Below are 15317 nucleotides of genomic sequence, written 5' to 3' on the forward strand. Positions count from 1 at the left end.
CGGGGTGAATCCTCTGTATATCTTACAGCAGGAACGAGAATTCGATCCTAAATCAGAAGTAACGATAAGGGTAGTGTGCAATTCTTGACTTTTTCTATCTCTACGATAACCTCCAGCTTCAAAAAGCGGAAGTTGAACCGAAGTCAGCATTTCCTGTGCTTATATGTGACAGCAGAGCGGACGCGTTTTCCGGCACTCTATGGTCCCTGAGGGAGCGTTACGTGTCTATATTTTTTCCTTCGCGGTCGCGCCATCCCAACCATTTGCCTGCCTGCCTGGGTTCTGGACTTGCGAGGTGAAGATTAACCCCTTTAAAGCGGTTACGGCAATCCCTGGAAGTCGCTCTGGAAAGCTTCCCTTTATGGTGCCGCCTCTGGTCCTGGAACGTCAGTCAGCAGTTACCATAGAGTTGCGGGGTGGGAGCGGGCTCTGGGCGGCACAAAGGGGGGAGGGGGGACGAGTCTCGCTCTTCCTTCGGTGGGGGGGGGGGAGTGAAAGGAAGAGCTTTTGTTTTGTTTTAATTGGGGAGGGGCTGTGGGGCTCCTCGTTGGCCTAGGAAGGCGGTGGGCAAGCAAGCCAAAGAGGGAAAGGGAAGGAGGTGCCCAGTGGTGAGTTGACTTGGGTGGGCCCTCCAAGACTCTCACGGCATAGCTGTCAACTTTTCCCTTTTCTTGCAAGGAATCCTATTCGGAATAAGGGAACTTCCCTTAAAAAAAGGGAAACGTTGGCAACTATGTCTCACGGGGTGCAAGGAAGGCAAAAGGTGCTCCCAGAGACTCATTGGCCCCCTAATGCTGTTGTGTGTGTGCTATGTAATGGGGTTGGGGCGGGCAGGTCATGGCCTGAAAAGGAAGGGGCCCCCACAGGGCTAAGCTGAGCCCTGGAGTTGGTTACAGGCCATTCTGCCTCAGGCATCCTCGTTCATCCTTTCCCTTAAAATATCCGTGATTTTTCTCTCTTTCTCTTCCCTTGCACTTCAGAGAGCAGTAAAGATGGCCCAAGCCTGGCACTGGGAGCCTGAACGGCTGCAGAAGAAGCCCACCAGGAGAAGGAGAGGAAACCGGGTGTGTAAGTTCAGCCTCATTGTCTTAAAGCCCACTTCACCACCCAGTCAGGTGGCTAGATTCCTGCAGGGCTGCTTTACCCCAGCTAGTTGGGATCACTTGCCAACTGCTATCCAAAAACATGCAGGAGAGGGGATATGGTAAGATGTGTATAAAACAATGCATGGTGTAGAGAAGGCAAACAGAACCATGCTTTCCCCCTTCCCTCCTAATACTGGAACCTGGGGTCATCTCTAACGGAGCTGAAGGATAGGAGATTCAGGATATACAGAAGGAAGGACTTCTTTATACAGTGTGTAATTAAGGTATGGAACTCACCGCCACAATATGTAGTGCTAGCCAGTAGCTCGTGTTACTTTAAGAAGGGAGCTTGACAAATTCACAGACAATAAGGCAATTAGTTGCTTCTAGGTGTGATGGCTGTATTTTGCCTCTAGGTTCAGGGATATCATGTTTCTAAATACCATTTACAGGGGAACAATAGTGGGCGAAAGTTTGGCAGAAGCTGACAGAACTTTTAATTCTAAATGGGCAGTGCCCTTCATTTTTTCTGGAAGTTTTGCTAATCGTAGAAGTAACTATATCATCAAGCATACATGGCACTTGCATATCTAGCACGCTGTTACTTATGTTAATTTGGTCTGGAATCTTTCCTCTAAACAGTCTTGGGCATGATTATCTACAGATGCATGCCAAAATGATTAGGTAACATATTTGTGAGTTTTACTGTGTGCCAGTAGGCAGTTCTGTGTGCTGTTCTTACAGGAAGCAAATTCAAACCCCCAAAATGTATGTCCCAGTGTGAGTCTAATCCTGGAAATTAGCTTTTCATCCAGTTACAACTGCCCATCTCTGAGCCAGGTTTATCTGGAATAAATGCGGTGGAGTTCAGCTCTGTGTGAAACTATTACCAAGGTGTTTAGACTCCAAGTTTTGAAGAAAGAATTCTGGAGCGAGTGTTCCTATTGATTAAAGTACAGGAAGAATTAACATACCTTTACCAGCTAGAGTGAAAAAGAACAGCTTGGATTTATATATATAATCTTGTACAGGAAGAAGTCTGCAGGATTGTAGTGTTGGGCTCTGCTGTGTTGCTAAAGCAGAACATTCTGCATATTGGTTCTGGGATGTAAAATGTTTTGCAGTAATAGAGATGCTTTTAACTGAGCTAATAGAAGACAGTAGACTGTGCTGGCCCGTGGAAGTAGACTGGCAAAACCTCTTCAGGCTGTGAGGGTGGGCTGCAAATAACCCAATAAATTGCTATCTTATCTAATGGTAGAGCAAGCCCCATTATGTTTTGACAGCCTAGATGCAGCAATAAAGACTATTAAAGTGTTTTCAGCTCTAAATTCTTCAGCAGTTTGCCTTAAGCCCTCCATACGGTTGGGTTTTAGTCTATTCCAGAGCTGATTGTAAAAACCACTGACATAGCTGCATAAACTTTCATCTTTCCTCTGTGCTTCTCTTCTCCAGGAAAGTAAATCTGTGAATATCCTGAATTTTCCCATCCTGAACCAAATACTGTCCTGTTGAGCTTTCTACTTAAGCAGACATAGTTGCCAACTCTTAATAGCTGCCTAATACCAACAAAGCTAACAGTTAATATTGGGCATTACAAAACCACCCCGTACTCATTTATTTGAAAAACTTAATCCTTGGTTGCTTCTCTTCAGGACAGCAATGGTACCATTTTCTTGCTATGTTTTTAACAGGAGCTGTACCCCACTTTATGTCATGGTGCAAGGCTACACTGAGGAGTGAATGACAATGAGCACAGGAGCAGTTACAACGGAACCTGTGGGAGGAGACAAGATGAACACACTATGCCAGGAGATCTTGCTACCCGGCTCAACAGATGCAGGAAATGAGAACAGCCATGGTATCTCCAGTGAGAACTTAGTGGTGGGACAAAGCTTGCTTTTAACAGAGGCTTCTGTGGTAGGAACAGAAACTGCTGGTGTTGAAATATTTGTAGAAGCCGTGACTAGCAGCATGTCCCTCAGCAATCCTGGCAGCACTACAGGTATGTTGTGCCCTGATAGGTCTTCGTAACCATGTAAGAATGAACCACTTTGTCACTGTCATCTTTTAGTGTGAGTGGTTTCTGTCATGTAGCATTTGTATTGTAAAGGAGCAGCAGAAAGAAGCCTTAGAATCTTAGGTCTGGTACAAAAGGCCAAGAGACCTGTGAAAGAGTAGCCTGGCTTTTCTGCACCTGATGCTGTATTCTGTAATTGTAAGTTGCTTTGAGACATTTTAAGTAGTCAGCAGCGAATAAATGCAAGAAATAATGAGGGTAAGGTTTGTACATCTGTTATCTGGGAGAAGGGATATGTGCCACATTCTGTTATCTGCTCTAGGAGTGGAGGGAATGGAGATTGTGTTCTGATCGGGGTTCCTGGGTCCTTGTTATTATCAATTGTCCAGCAAGTCACCAAGATAAGCTTTGACTGTGGCTGGATTTGCTTGAGGCACTGTGAGCAGCTGAGATCGAAAAGGTGCAAGGTGTATTTGCCTAATAGGAGGAGGCAGGGATTTATTTTCATCGTATCTGATGGGATATTGCTGAGCTTGCAGTAGGCATGAAGCTTACTGTGGATCTGTTTGCTGCACCTTCATAAGGCTGCTTATGGGAGATACCCTTCAATGTCATGGTGATAAGTATTGGACTAATGCCATGGAATATAAGGACCAGAGGCCTTACTATGTTCTTTGAGGTCTGCAGTGCCTCTGCCATACTCAGTACAAATGACTGAACTATCTTTAGGACTAAGAAGCTAATGTCTTTATTAGGGCAAAGCGGCTGATACTGTGTGCCTCAACATCATCCTCTGCCCCTGTCTCTTTTAACAGCACAAGTGCTGAGGAGCATGGGGAGAATAGAAGATGGGAGAGTGCAGTGCGGTGCCTTGGAGCACGTCAAGAGCATAGGATTTGCAGGGTACCATATTTACAGCAAAGTAGGGTGGGACGTTTAATGAAGGAGAAGACACCACTTACAGGAATGTTTAGGTGGTGGCATGTGGGAAGGGGGCTTAGGTGTTGAGGAGTTGGAAGCTTACAAGGGGGTAATTGGCATAATAATAATAATAAATAATAATAATAATAATTTATTATTTATATCCCGCCCATCTGGCTGAGTTTCCTGAGTTTCCTCAGCCACTCTGGGTGGCTCCCAATCAAGTGTTAAAAACACTACAGCATTAAATATTAAAAACTTCCCTAAACAGGGCTGCCTTCAGATGTCTTTTAAAGTTCCTTCAGATGTCTTTTACAGTGATCTTTTAAAGGAATTTAAGAGGCAAGATTCATATAGGTGGTACACACTGAGACAGGGACACGTTTGAAAATTAAGCACTTGTCCTACCATTGCCCTCCTTCAAATCAAAACTGGTGATCTTTTCCTGTGAAAATGTTTGGGTGTGCTTCTAAACACCTGAAGCATGGAGAGTCCCCCCCCCCCCCGCTCCAACCCATTTGAATTGAATCCTGTGTTCCGATAACAGTTCTTATAGATGACTCTCCACCTATATGCTGATGGCTGTGACAGAGCTTTGGAGAATCCTTGCTTGTAAGCTGACACAATTTTTAGCAATTTTTGCCTTGGATGAGATTTGAACTGAAGCATGAGGTAGGTGTGTGTGGATTTTTTTTCTACCTTATTCTCAGCTGTTTTTTAAATATCTCCTCACAGAGGTCTTGGTCAAAGTTGTGGAGCTCTATTTCTGCGAACGGTGTGGGCAGAGCTTCTCTGACCCCGGCCTGCTTTCCCAGCATCAGTGCATTGAGCTTACCAGAGGACAACTTGCAAGCATCCCTCAGCTCCAAGAGCTACCACTGGGCCTTACAAGCCAGAGCCTGGCTGTCTCTGGAGAGCAGTCGGCAGTCCATGAGGCGCAAGCGCAGGGCTTGCTGGATAGAAGTAGGCAGGACCCTGAATTCTGTACCGATCCCCTCTTGTGCCCTGTTTGCCAGGTGGAGTTTGCCTTGCCCACTGAGCTGAAGGAGCATTTCAGGGACCACCAAAAACCTACGGGTCCCCAAGTCTGCTTTGAGGAAGGCTGTCATTTCAGCTCGGAGGATCGCAAGCAACTCCGGGGGCACCTGCGGCACGTCCACCAGGTGTGCCCAGTCACCTGCACCTACCGTGGCTGCTCGCTCTTGTTCCGAAGCCGAGAGGACATGGACCTTCACCGCAGAAGCCACTTCCCATTTCACTGTAGGCGCTGTGACTTCATCAGCGGCAACACCAAGCAGTTTGGGCAGCACCGACACAGCCATCTGCAGGAGGCCACACAGCAGGATGTGGAGGCAGCGCTGGAGACGGGAGCAGTCGCTGAGAGCACTGAGCACAGCTTCACTGCCATAGTGGGGAAGCGGCTCGCCCATCATCTGCTTCTAACATCAGGTACTTGGGGCTGAGGAAGAGACTAGGGTGGGCAGAAGAGGGGATGCTTTGTAGTGATGCCAGCCACCTACCTCTTAAAACCCCCACTTATCCTAGGGGTCTCTTAACTCACTTTTGTGACAGCTTCCACTTCACTTAGAGACAACGCCATAGGCAGAGGTAAAGGGGTGAAGCTCCATTAGTCAGCCAGCTTTGTGGAATGATATTATTTGTGGATGTGGAAAATTATAGCATGAAGAGATGGTGGTAGATTCTGAATGGTGAACCATGGCAGGGAAAGGGATTTGAAACGGTGGGAAAGTTGGGGGAATGCAGTAGCCAAGAGCAGCTCTCCCTTTGAAAACGCCCAATGTTTAATCCTCCTCTCTGTCAAACCATGAAGGTCTTATTTCCACTTTTTATGTGTCTTACTTTTAACCCTCTTTTCTAGTTCCTGTTCTACTTCCCTTTGCCTGGTTCTCAATATGCATTTATTTGCATGTTATCGTTTGCTCATCTCAAGCCTTTTCTCTATAAAAAAAATGGAGTCCCTGGTTTATATTTCATTTTCTTTCCAAGGAAGGGAAGAACCACTGAGCAAGGCTGAGAATTGCTTGGAAGTTCAGAGTGGTTGGGATGTGACTGAAATGGAGCCTGGCCTGGGGGCACAAATTGGTAGCAGTCATGTGCCTCCTGAGGACTCAGGACCCAAGGAAGACACAGGGGATGAATTTCAGGAGGAGGAGGAGGTGGTGGTGGTGGAGAAGGAGAGCTTTGAGAAGAAAGCATCTTCTAAAAGAACAAAGGCTCAGCTGATCAAAGGTAGAGACTTGCATTCATTTGCAAGCAGTACAGTTTCTGGCATTTCTTAGAAAAGCTTTTCCAAACAGCAAATGCACAGGCATATTACAGCATGCACTATATTTGAAGAGGGTCTCCCTGCCTGAACTGGTTGTTTTCTTTCCTGAGTTCAGAGGCAAACTACTTCACACATTAGTTCCCACTTCTGCTTGGAAATCTATTTGTGATGCTTTTTTTCCCTTTGGAATGGGGTGGAGCATTGAATGCAATGGCTATTCTCCAGTGGGTGCTAACTGATTCCCAATTATCCCTAAATCTCCTGAGCTACTAGAAGCTCTTAAGCATAGGGTGGGGTTTTTAGATAAATTTTATATCTGTAAAAAACCACCTCTACTGTTATAGGCCATTGCAATAAATTTTTATTGTAGGGTAGAGAGAACACTGGAAGAGATTGCAGGAGCAACTGTTATTGCTAGAGATGAGAGGCAGGCAAAATAGACTTCTGGAGCATGACCAAAGGCCCTTTTATTCATTCCTCTGCACTTAAGACATGCTCCTCTCATTGCAGAAGGTGCGGTTGAGGACTCCAAATACCTGTTCAAGACCCACATGTGTCCCGAGTGCAAGCGTTGCTTCAAGAAGCGGACTCACCTGGTGGAACACCTTCACCTCCACTTCCCTGATCCCAGGCTGCAGTGCCCAAACTGCCAGAAGTTCTTCACCAGCAAGAGCAAGCTGAAGATCCACATGATGCGTGAGAACGGGGAGAAGGCCCACCGCTGCCCGCTCTGCCACTACAGCTCTGTAGAGAAGAATGCCCTCAACAGGCACATGGCCAGCATGCACGAGGACATCTCCAACTTCTACTCGGACGTCTACTCCTGTCCTGTGTGCAAGGAGACGTTCAAGCTTAGCCATGCCCTCAAGGAGCACCTGAAGACCCACAAGGCAGAGCCCAAGCAGCTGAGCTGCTTCCAGGCCGACTGCAGCTACTGCACCGAGGACCGCAAGGACTTCCTGCGGCACGTCAGGGAGGCGCACTACATCAAAGCGGTAGAGTGCAAGTACTACGCCTGCTCCCTGCTCTTCCCCACCGCGGAGGTCATGGAAGTGCATCGCAAGACGCACTACGCCTTCCACTGCCAGCAGTGCGACTTCATCTGCTCCAACAAGCACGTCTTCCGCAAGCATAAGAAACAAGGCCACCCGGGGAGCGAGCAGCTCCAGTGCAGCTTCTGCCCCTTTGCCACATTCAACTCTGTGGAATTCCACGACCACGTGGGGAAGATGCACGCCAGTGAGAAGATCCACAAGTGCACCGAGTGCAACTTTGCCACGGCACACAAGAGGGTCCTCATCCGCCACATGCTGCTCCACACAGGCAAGTTTGCTTCCCTGCATGGGGACTCCTAGGGAAGCTCTGGAACGTGTCTGCTTGTTTGCTTGTCCCCTTTGTCTCCTGCTGTCTCATAGTGCTCTGAATGGCAGGTCTGTAGTCCTAATTTTCCTACCTGCTCCTACTTCTTTAGTTCGACCCTTTTCCACTATGGGGTCGGTTGCCTTATTTGTATACTGCAGGACTAGGGAGACCTAGGTTAATATTCCTACTCTCGGAAGCTTTCACTGGGTTTTTCTTGGGTAAGTCACATACTCTCAGACTTAACCTGCCTCACAGGGTTTTTGTCGGGAGAGGTGGGAGCTGAGGTGGGAACTACAGGTGCCACCTCATGCTCCATAGAGGAAAGGTGTGAAATAATGAAATTCATACATTCTAAACTTGAAAGGGAGCTCCTTCCAGACCTCTACTTTGATCATTGTGATGAAGGGAGACTTAAAATTCAGATATAGATTGAGCACCCGCAGGTTAGACTTCTTGTTCTTGTACAAAATCCTGGCCTTCTGGGGCCCCCTTCATGCAGGTTCTGCCCCCACACCTCTTGTTGAAAGACCTAGATTCTGTACTGGAAAGGGATTGAGATTCTTTAGTAAAATTTAGGCAGATTTGCCAGATTTCCGAACTTTAGTTTGCCAACAGAATTTCAGTTCTGGTTGTAGAGTTCAACAGTCTTCAGTATAAAGTTAGATTCCCTGACTAGACTCTTGTTGGGGTTTGCAATTTTTGGCAGCCCATTCCCCATTTTAGTTGCAATTTCCCACCAGCCTTTCCTTTTCCCAGCTAGCAGCCTTGGATGCAGCTAGGTGAAGGTGCTTAGGGCACTGTCGCATTTACTTGCCCACCCCAACCTCCCAGCAAGCCCCTCCAGAGCAGGAAGGTCTGGCAAGCAAAGGGCAGAAACGTGGAGAAGGACTTTCCAGTTTGTGGCCCTGCATGGTGAAGGCACTCGCCATGGTGATGCAGCAGCCAAGCAGCCCTAGCCTTTCTCCCCACTTTGGAGTGAGAAAGAAGCAGGGATTGCTGCTTAGCCGATGGGATCATTGCCACTCACCTCTACACTTGCACTGTGGGAAAGCATGCTTGTTGCTTGTTAATGCTAACTTGAGGGCAGTGCCACACATGGTTGAAACTTGGGCGGCATCCATATGCAGTGACAGTATAGCAATATGCTGTGGGAAGGAGGTGCTACCATTTATTTTGCAGGGGTTTTTTTGTGGGGCAGGGCAAAGTAGGGCCTCGTTTTAAATTGAAAATCTGCTGCCCTCAAGGGGCACTGCGGGCAGGACTGTCAATCCACAGCTTCCAGTTTGCTCTGTGACTTTAGGAGAGAAGCCTCACAAATGCCAGCTGTGCGACTTCACTTGCCGAGACGTGAGCTACCTTTCCAAGCATATGCTGACCCACTCTGATGACAAGAACTACATGTGCACCGAGTGTGGCTATGTGACAAAGTGGAAGCACTACCTGAACGTTCACATGCGGAAGCACACGGGAGATCTGAGGTACTGAGAGACCCCCTTCCCCTTCCCCTGGCTTGTTTCCTGTATCAGGAAGTAATCTGTATGCAGAGCTGAGGCCTTTCTCTTTCCACGGCCTTGACCCACTCTTGTTTTGTGTGCAACCAGGTATCAGTGTAACCAGTGTTCCTACCGCTGCCACCGGGCCGACCAGCTGAGCAGCCACAAGCTGCGCCACCAGGGCAAGTCCTTGATCTGCGAGGTGTGTGGCTTTGCTTGCAAGCGCAAGTATGAGCTGCAGAAGCACATGCAGGCAAAACACTCCCAGAACTACCAGTCCCCCGTCTTCCAGTGTCAGTACTGCAGCTACCAGACCAAATACAAGCAAGCCCTGCTCAACCATGAGAACTGCAAGCACACCAAGCAGAGGGAGTTCCGTTGTGCCCTGTGCCCTTACCGCACCTTCAGCAATACCAGCCTTTTCTTCCACAAGCGCAAGGTCCACGGCTATGTGCCCGGTGACAAGGGCTGGCAGGAGAACTATGCCAGCAAGGAGCTGGAGGTCACCTCAACGGAGGTGCTGCTCAGTTACAACCTGGCCATGACCCTCCATGCTGAGCCCAGCCCCTCCCTCCCCAGGAGGCATGACAAAACCAAGGCCCTTGTTTCAGAGGTCCAGGAGGAGGATGGTCCCCAGGAGACTTTCATCATGTCTCTCTTTGGGAGTGAAGGCAATGCTGTGACCGGGAGAGAGGAAGTGGTGGGAGAGCAAGACCATAGTAAGACAGATGCAGCCCCTTCAGAGGAACTCTCAACCAAAGCCTTTCCGAAGGGCTCAGGGGAATCGGGCAGTATTGGGAAGCCCCTTCCGACTTGCACACTGCATCTGGAGACCCTGTGCAGCTCTGACCCAGAGCAGCTGGTTGAGGAGATGCCCGCAGCAATGCCAGACAGTGGGGCGGCCCAGAATTGTAAGGAAGTGGAATCGGCCTATGAAGCATTAGGTTCCAAGGACTCCCTTCTCCTGGAGGACAGCGAATCTGCTCTCGACGACATCCCTGACTTTGAGGAGGAGGCAGAGGTCCATGAGAATAGAGAGATGGAACTGGAGAAAGGTGCTGGGTCAAGGACTGTTGAAGAGAGCAAAAAAGATGTTCAGCAGGATCTGGGGGACAGTAAGGGTGATGGGCGAGACTCTGAACTTCAGCAGGCACCACCCAGCCCTGAGCAGGGATTGGGGTGCAAAGAACCCAGTATACAGGAAGCTTGGCCAAAGGGGTCAAAGCAAGATTCTCTTCGACCTGTTACTGGCCACGAGACTCTCCTTGCCCCAGAAGATATGCTTCCTCCCTCTGAAGAAGGCTCCGATTCAGAATCTGTGCTGAAAGCTCTAAGGAGGCAGGACAAGGAGCAAGCGGAAACCCTGGTCCTGGAAGGCAGGGTGCAGATGTTGGTGGTTCAGTCCGAGAGCCGCGTCTTCAAGTGCGAGAAATGCTCTTACATCACCAGGAAGGAGAAGTCAATGCTGGTGCACTGCAAAGCTGGCTGTCAGGGCAGGAAATGCCCCTTGGTGTGCCAGGAGTGTGGGGCCATTTTCAAGCAGCAGAGAGGCCTGAATACCCACCTCCTTAAGAAATGTCCGGCCCTCGTGAAGAAGACTGGCGGGAAAGCAGCCTGCTTAGACCAGCCTGCTGCAGTACAGCCCAATGGCAAGAGCCTGGAAATAGTGGAGGCTAAGAAGAATGGGACAGGAGCCCCGGACGAGGAGGTGAGCAAGCTTCAAAAGGCTTCCTGGGAAGCAGAACTGAGGCCTGTGAATGCTGAGTCTACAGCCGCTGTCCTTCCCAACACACAGTCCTTGGCCATCAGTTTGCAAGAGAAGCCATCTCAGGATGTCCCTGAAACCATGGTAGAAGAACAGTTGCCAGGAGCTACCGCTGACACAGCTAGCTATCCCTTGGAGAAATACTATGTGGAGCAGAGCAAGTTCCACTGCAAAGCCTGCTCTTTTGCCTGTTCGCGGGTGTCCACCATCCGCTCCCACGTAGAGGACAGCTGCCGTGGCTCAGAGCAGTTCTGCTGCCCGTTGTGCTCTAAGCCGTTCCGTTCTAAGAGGGCCGTTAAGATCCACCAGTTGGAGGGGCACGTTGAAGCTCATCCCACCCGGCTGCTGGAAAGGACCAAGCGCACAGCGGACTCAGAGGGCGGAGATCAGCAAGCAAATGGACAAATCATCTGCAAGGAGATGGGTCAGGCCAGTGAGCCAGTGGGAGCAAGCTCTCCGCGCCCTGTGGCTGCACACAAGAAGCGGCACTTCTCCTGCCCCTCCTGCCCCTTCACGTGCCACCAGGAGCGTGCCCTGAAGACCCACAAGAAGCGGGGCTGCCTGAAGCTGGGCGAGTTCCGCTGCACGCTGTGCCCCTTCACCTCCAAGGCCGCGGCAGCGCTCCGACTGCACCGCAAACTCCACCGCAAGTACTACAGCAGCCGGCCGCAGCTGGCCTGCCGCCAGTGCGACTTCACCTGCAAGCAGGTGCGCTGTCTGCGCCAGCACGTGCGCATCAAGCACGAGGGGGAGAAGCCCCACAAGTGCCCTTACTGCGAGTTCAGCACTACCCGGCGCTACCGGCTGGATGCCCACCAGTCCTTGCACACGGGCGTGGGCCGCATCGCCTGCCCCACCTGCGGCCAGACTTTCGGCACCAACTCCAAGCTGCGCATCCACCGCCTGCGGGTCCACGAGAAGAAGCCCACCCACTTCTGCCCGCTCTGCGACTACAGCGGCTACATCCAGAACGACATCACCCGCCACGTCAACAGCTGCCACCAGGGGGAGCTGAACTTTGCCTGCGCCCACTGCCAAGCCCGCTTCAGCTCTGAGACGGCCCTCAAGCAGCATGCCCTGCGCCAGCATGAGGAGAAGGTCTCCTACGCCTGCCCTCGCTGCGCCTTCGTCTGCCACAGCGAGGCCACCCTCAAGTGCCACGTCCAGAAGCAGCACCCACACCTGGAGTGCGCCACCTGCAAGGCCACGCTGGCCACCCGCGAGGAGCTGGAGGAGCACAAGAAGCTGCACTTCAGCCACCGCTGCGACATCTGCAGCTACGCGGCCAAGGAGCGGCAGCAGCTGGTGAGCCACTACTTGGAGGCCCATGAGCCCCCCGCAGCCAGCGAGAGGCTGCTCAGGTGCTCCTTCTGTGACTTCAGTTGCTGCCACCAGCTGGTCCTGGACCACCACGTGAAGGGCCACGGTGGCACCCGCCTCTACAAGTGCTCCGACTGTGAGTACGCCACCAAGAACAAGCAGAAGATCACGTGGCACATCCGCATCCACACCGGAGAGAAGCCTTACAAGTGCCACCTGTGCCAGTACGCCTGCGCTGATCCTTCGCGCCTCAAGGTGAGAGCCATCCATGCTTGGGATGATGGTTAATAATGATTGCCTTGCCTGATTTGTCCACTCCCTGCTCAATATGTACCTATCTGTTTTCCCTTTCGGAGGGACTTAACTTTGGCTTCATTTGTTCTGGTTTTAACTTCCTGTTAAAAGATTTAATTGTCACCAGTGGAGTCAAAACCTATCCAGTAATTGTCTAATATGATCGCCTTTCAGTGACAGACCATATGAAACATCTGTTGCTATCTGGGGGGTTTTTTCAGCCCAGCTAGACTGGCTGCTTCCAGTCTGTGATTCTGATCTCTTCCTCCTCTCTTGAAATGTTACAACTCTCTCTTATGCTTCAGCCAGTCTTGCCCCTCTCCTGCATGCATTTTGAAAGGTGGAAATGAAAAACAAAAACAAAAAACAAAACTAAGGAGTGCCTCAGATGCGGTGGGTTAAGTCTGGCCTTTGTTACTGTGCCTTTTCAGTGCCTTACTGTCCGTAGTATTCCCTCTCTGTCCTCATGCAAGAGGACTATCATCCAGGTTGCCTGCTAGGACCACTGGTCCACTGGGTGAATTATTTTTTTCTTTATACAATTTATCTCCTGCCCTTCCTCCCAAAGGAGCCCAGGGTACCTGTTGATACATTTGCTTCACTGTTTAGTCTTCCTTGTTTCCTGGGTTCATAATAATGTTTCAGTCAAGTAACTGGATTAAACTACTTGTGAGGTTGGTGTCCCACATGTGTGACCCCCCCCCCATTTGTCTCCCTCTCTCTGCCCAGTATCACATGCGCATACACAAGGAGGAGAGGAAGTACCTTTGCCCAGAATGCGGCTACAAGTGCAAGTGGGTGAATCAACTGAAGTACCACATGACAAAGCATACAGGCAAGTGCTTCACTGGAATATGGAGGTCTGGGAACTCAGGAGCTAGAAAGGGCAACCTCTGTCCCTTTTGGCGGATAAAGCTTTGCAGGGCCATGTGTTTTGTTCACATGATGTGAAGAACAGAACCTCTTGTAGCCTTCCAAAAGCTGTATGCAGAGGCAAACAGTTGGCATGGTCCAGATTTGATAGAGATTTCTTTCATCACAATTGGATTTATGAGAGTAGGCACGGTGATCTGTAGATTCTTGAAGAAATGTGGCAGTATGTTCTGTGAAGAACTAAACAGATTATTGTCCCTTGTGAGATGGTGCTGGTCCACCAATGCATCTATTTTGGGTGGGGACATCAGAGTAAAGAACTGGCTGTAGCTTTTGGAAGTGTTGGTACACATCAAATTTTTAAATACATATCTCACCGCAGGCATTTTTTACATGCTAACAAGTTTAGCCCATACCAGTTTCATGCCTGTCCCTGGGAGCGATTGCTGGACCCTTGCAGGCTGAATGGCACTCTTGCTTTCATTGTTCCATCTCCAATCCTTCTAGTTAATAATGCACTGAATGCCACACTGATGAAACTTGGGCCGTGCTTAGAGTATACCCATTGAAATCAACAGGCTTAAGTTAGCCATGTCCATTGATTTAATAGGTCTGCTCTGAGTCTGATACAACTGCTTATTTCCATTTGAGAGCATTTCTGCCTGGTAGCATTTGGGCTGCTGAAGTAGTTTTCATTAGAATTTGGGGTATTTTTATAGCCATAGTTCCAAGGCCAACATATGAGGCTGCAGTAATGGGTGGAGATTTGGGGACACTCCTTTCACCAGGGCATGCACCATCCTGCAGAACATGGATGAGCGGCAATGTTGAGCACTGTTGAGGACACATGGGCTGTGGCTTGGTTTTGATGGTCTGGCATCTCCCACCTGCTTCCAGTGTGTTGCTCTGTGCTTTCTACACAGGGATCAAGCCATATCAGTGTGACGAGTGCGAGTACTGCACCAACCGTGCCGATGCCCTGCGCATCCACAAGGAGACGCGCCACCGCGAGGCCCGCTCTTTCATCTGCGAGCAGTGCGGGAAGGCCTTTAAGACTCGCTTCCTCCTTAAGACACACCTGAAGAAGCACAGCGAGGAAAAGCCGTACGTCTGCAACGTCTGCTACCGGGGTTTCCGGTGGGCAGCCGGCTTGCGGCATCACTATCTCACGCACACCAACGAGCACCCTTTCTTCTGCCGCTACTGCAGCTACAAAGCCAAGCAGAAGTTCCAAGTGATCAAGCATCTGCAGAGGCACCACCCTGAGCAGGGCGGGACGGAGGGGGATCTCAGCAAAGGGGTGGGCAAGGACCCTAGTACACTTCCTGTCCACCTGCATGATGCTCAGCTGGAGATTCCCCCCTCCAAGCACCCAGAGGTGATTGATGCCCAGGTGTCACCGCATGGCTAAGTCAAACCTGGGGGGAAATGGACTTTGCACATTGAGACGACACTTTGCTGTGGTTTCCATGAACTGGAAGTGGGTGGAAGCCCTCAGCCTGGAAGCACCCGATGTGCCCGTCCAAGCTGTTTCAAGCCCGCTAGGGCAAACACTGGCCTCTCTAGGTCAGGCGTACGCCATTGTGTATGTTTTATAGTCATATCTGTACATGGGATGTAAAATATGTGACTGTATAAAAGGGATCTCCAGCTTTCTTTGCAATTTTGATGGTGTTGAATTCTTTGCTTTGCCCAATAGGGCAGTCAAGGTGAAGGGTGAGTGCTGGGAGAAACAATACTTTATAGAAGTTGGGAGGGAGGATTGAGCCTGGCTTCTGAAGAAGGGTCTTGGTATGAGAATAGTTACTCATAAGGTCCCATGCTTTCTAATAAGTCTGCAGTATTGGGAAATGGTCTTCCCTGCTGAAAGTTGGATCCAAGAACCTCAGGACAGAAC

General features: G+C 49.9%; 1 protein-coding gene across 7 annotated transcripts; it reads left to right on the top strand.

The window, feature by feature from the left end:
* The first annotated feature begins 108 nt into the window (after positions 1-108).
* On the top strand, positions 109-15083 carry ZNF142 (zinc finger protein 142). 7 transcript variants are annotated; one of them, XM_077934222.1, is made up of 10 exons: positions 109-386; positions 981-1068; positions 2780-3090; positions 4762-5475; positions 6034-6276; positions 6824-7636; positions 8976-9153; positions 9277-12508; positions 13277-13382; positions 14344-15083. In XM_077934222.1, exons 3-10 carry the CDS (start codon positions 2829-2831, stop codon positions 14829-14831), a joined length of 6036 nt encoding a protein of 2011 aa, XP_077790348.1. In that variant the 5' UTR covers positions 109-386; positions 981-1068; positions 2780-2828; the 3' UTR covers positions 14832-15083. The 7 variants fall into 7 exon arrangements, with proteins under 7 accessions (XP_077790348.1, XP_077790352.1, XP_077790329.1 ...); XM_077934226.1 differs by having other exon boundaries at positions 981-1064; XM_077934203.1 differs by having other exon boundaries at positions 109-295.
* Positions 15084-15317: the final 234 nt, after the last annotated feature.

This window comes from Podarcis muralis, chromosome 1, assembly GCF_964188315.1.
Source record: "Podarcis muralis chromosome 1, rPodMur119.hap1.1, whole genome shotgun sequence".
In the NCBI taxonomy this organism is placed as follows: Eukaryota; Metazoa; Chordata; class Lepidosauria; order Squamata; family Lacertidae; genus Podarcis; species Podarcis muralis.

Coding starts and splice junctions, on each gene's coding strand:
- ZNF142 (XM_077934222.1), top strand. CDS start 2,829: ATGACAATGAGCACAGGAGCAGTTACAACGGAACCTGTGGGAGGAGAC. Junction 5,476..6,033: donor TCATCTGCTTCTAACATCAG/GTACTTGGGGCT, acceptor TTTCTTTCCAAG/GAAGGGAAGAACCACTGAGC. Junction 12,509..13,276: donor CTGATCCTTCGCGCCTCAAG/GTGAGAGCCATC, acceptor CTCTCTGCCCAG/TATCACATGCGCATACACAA.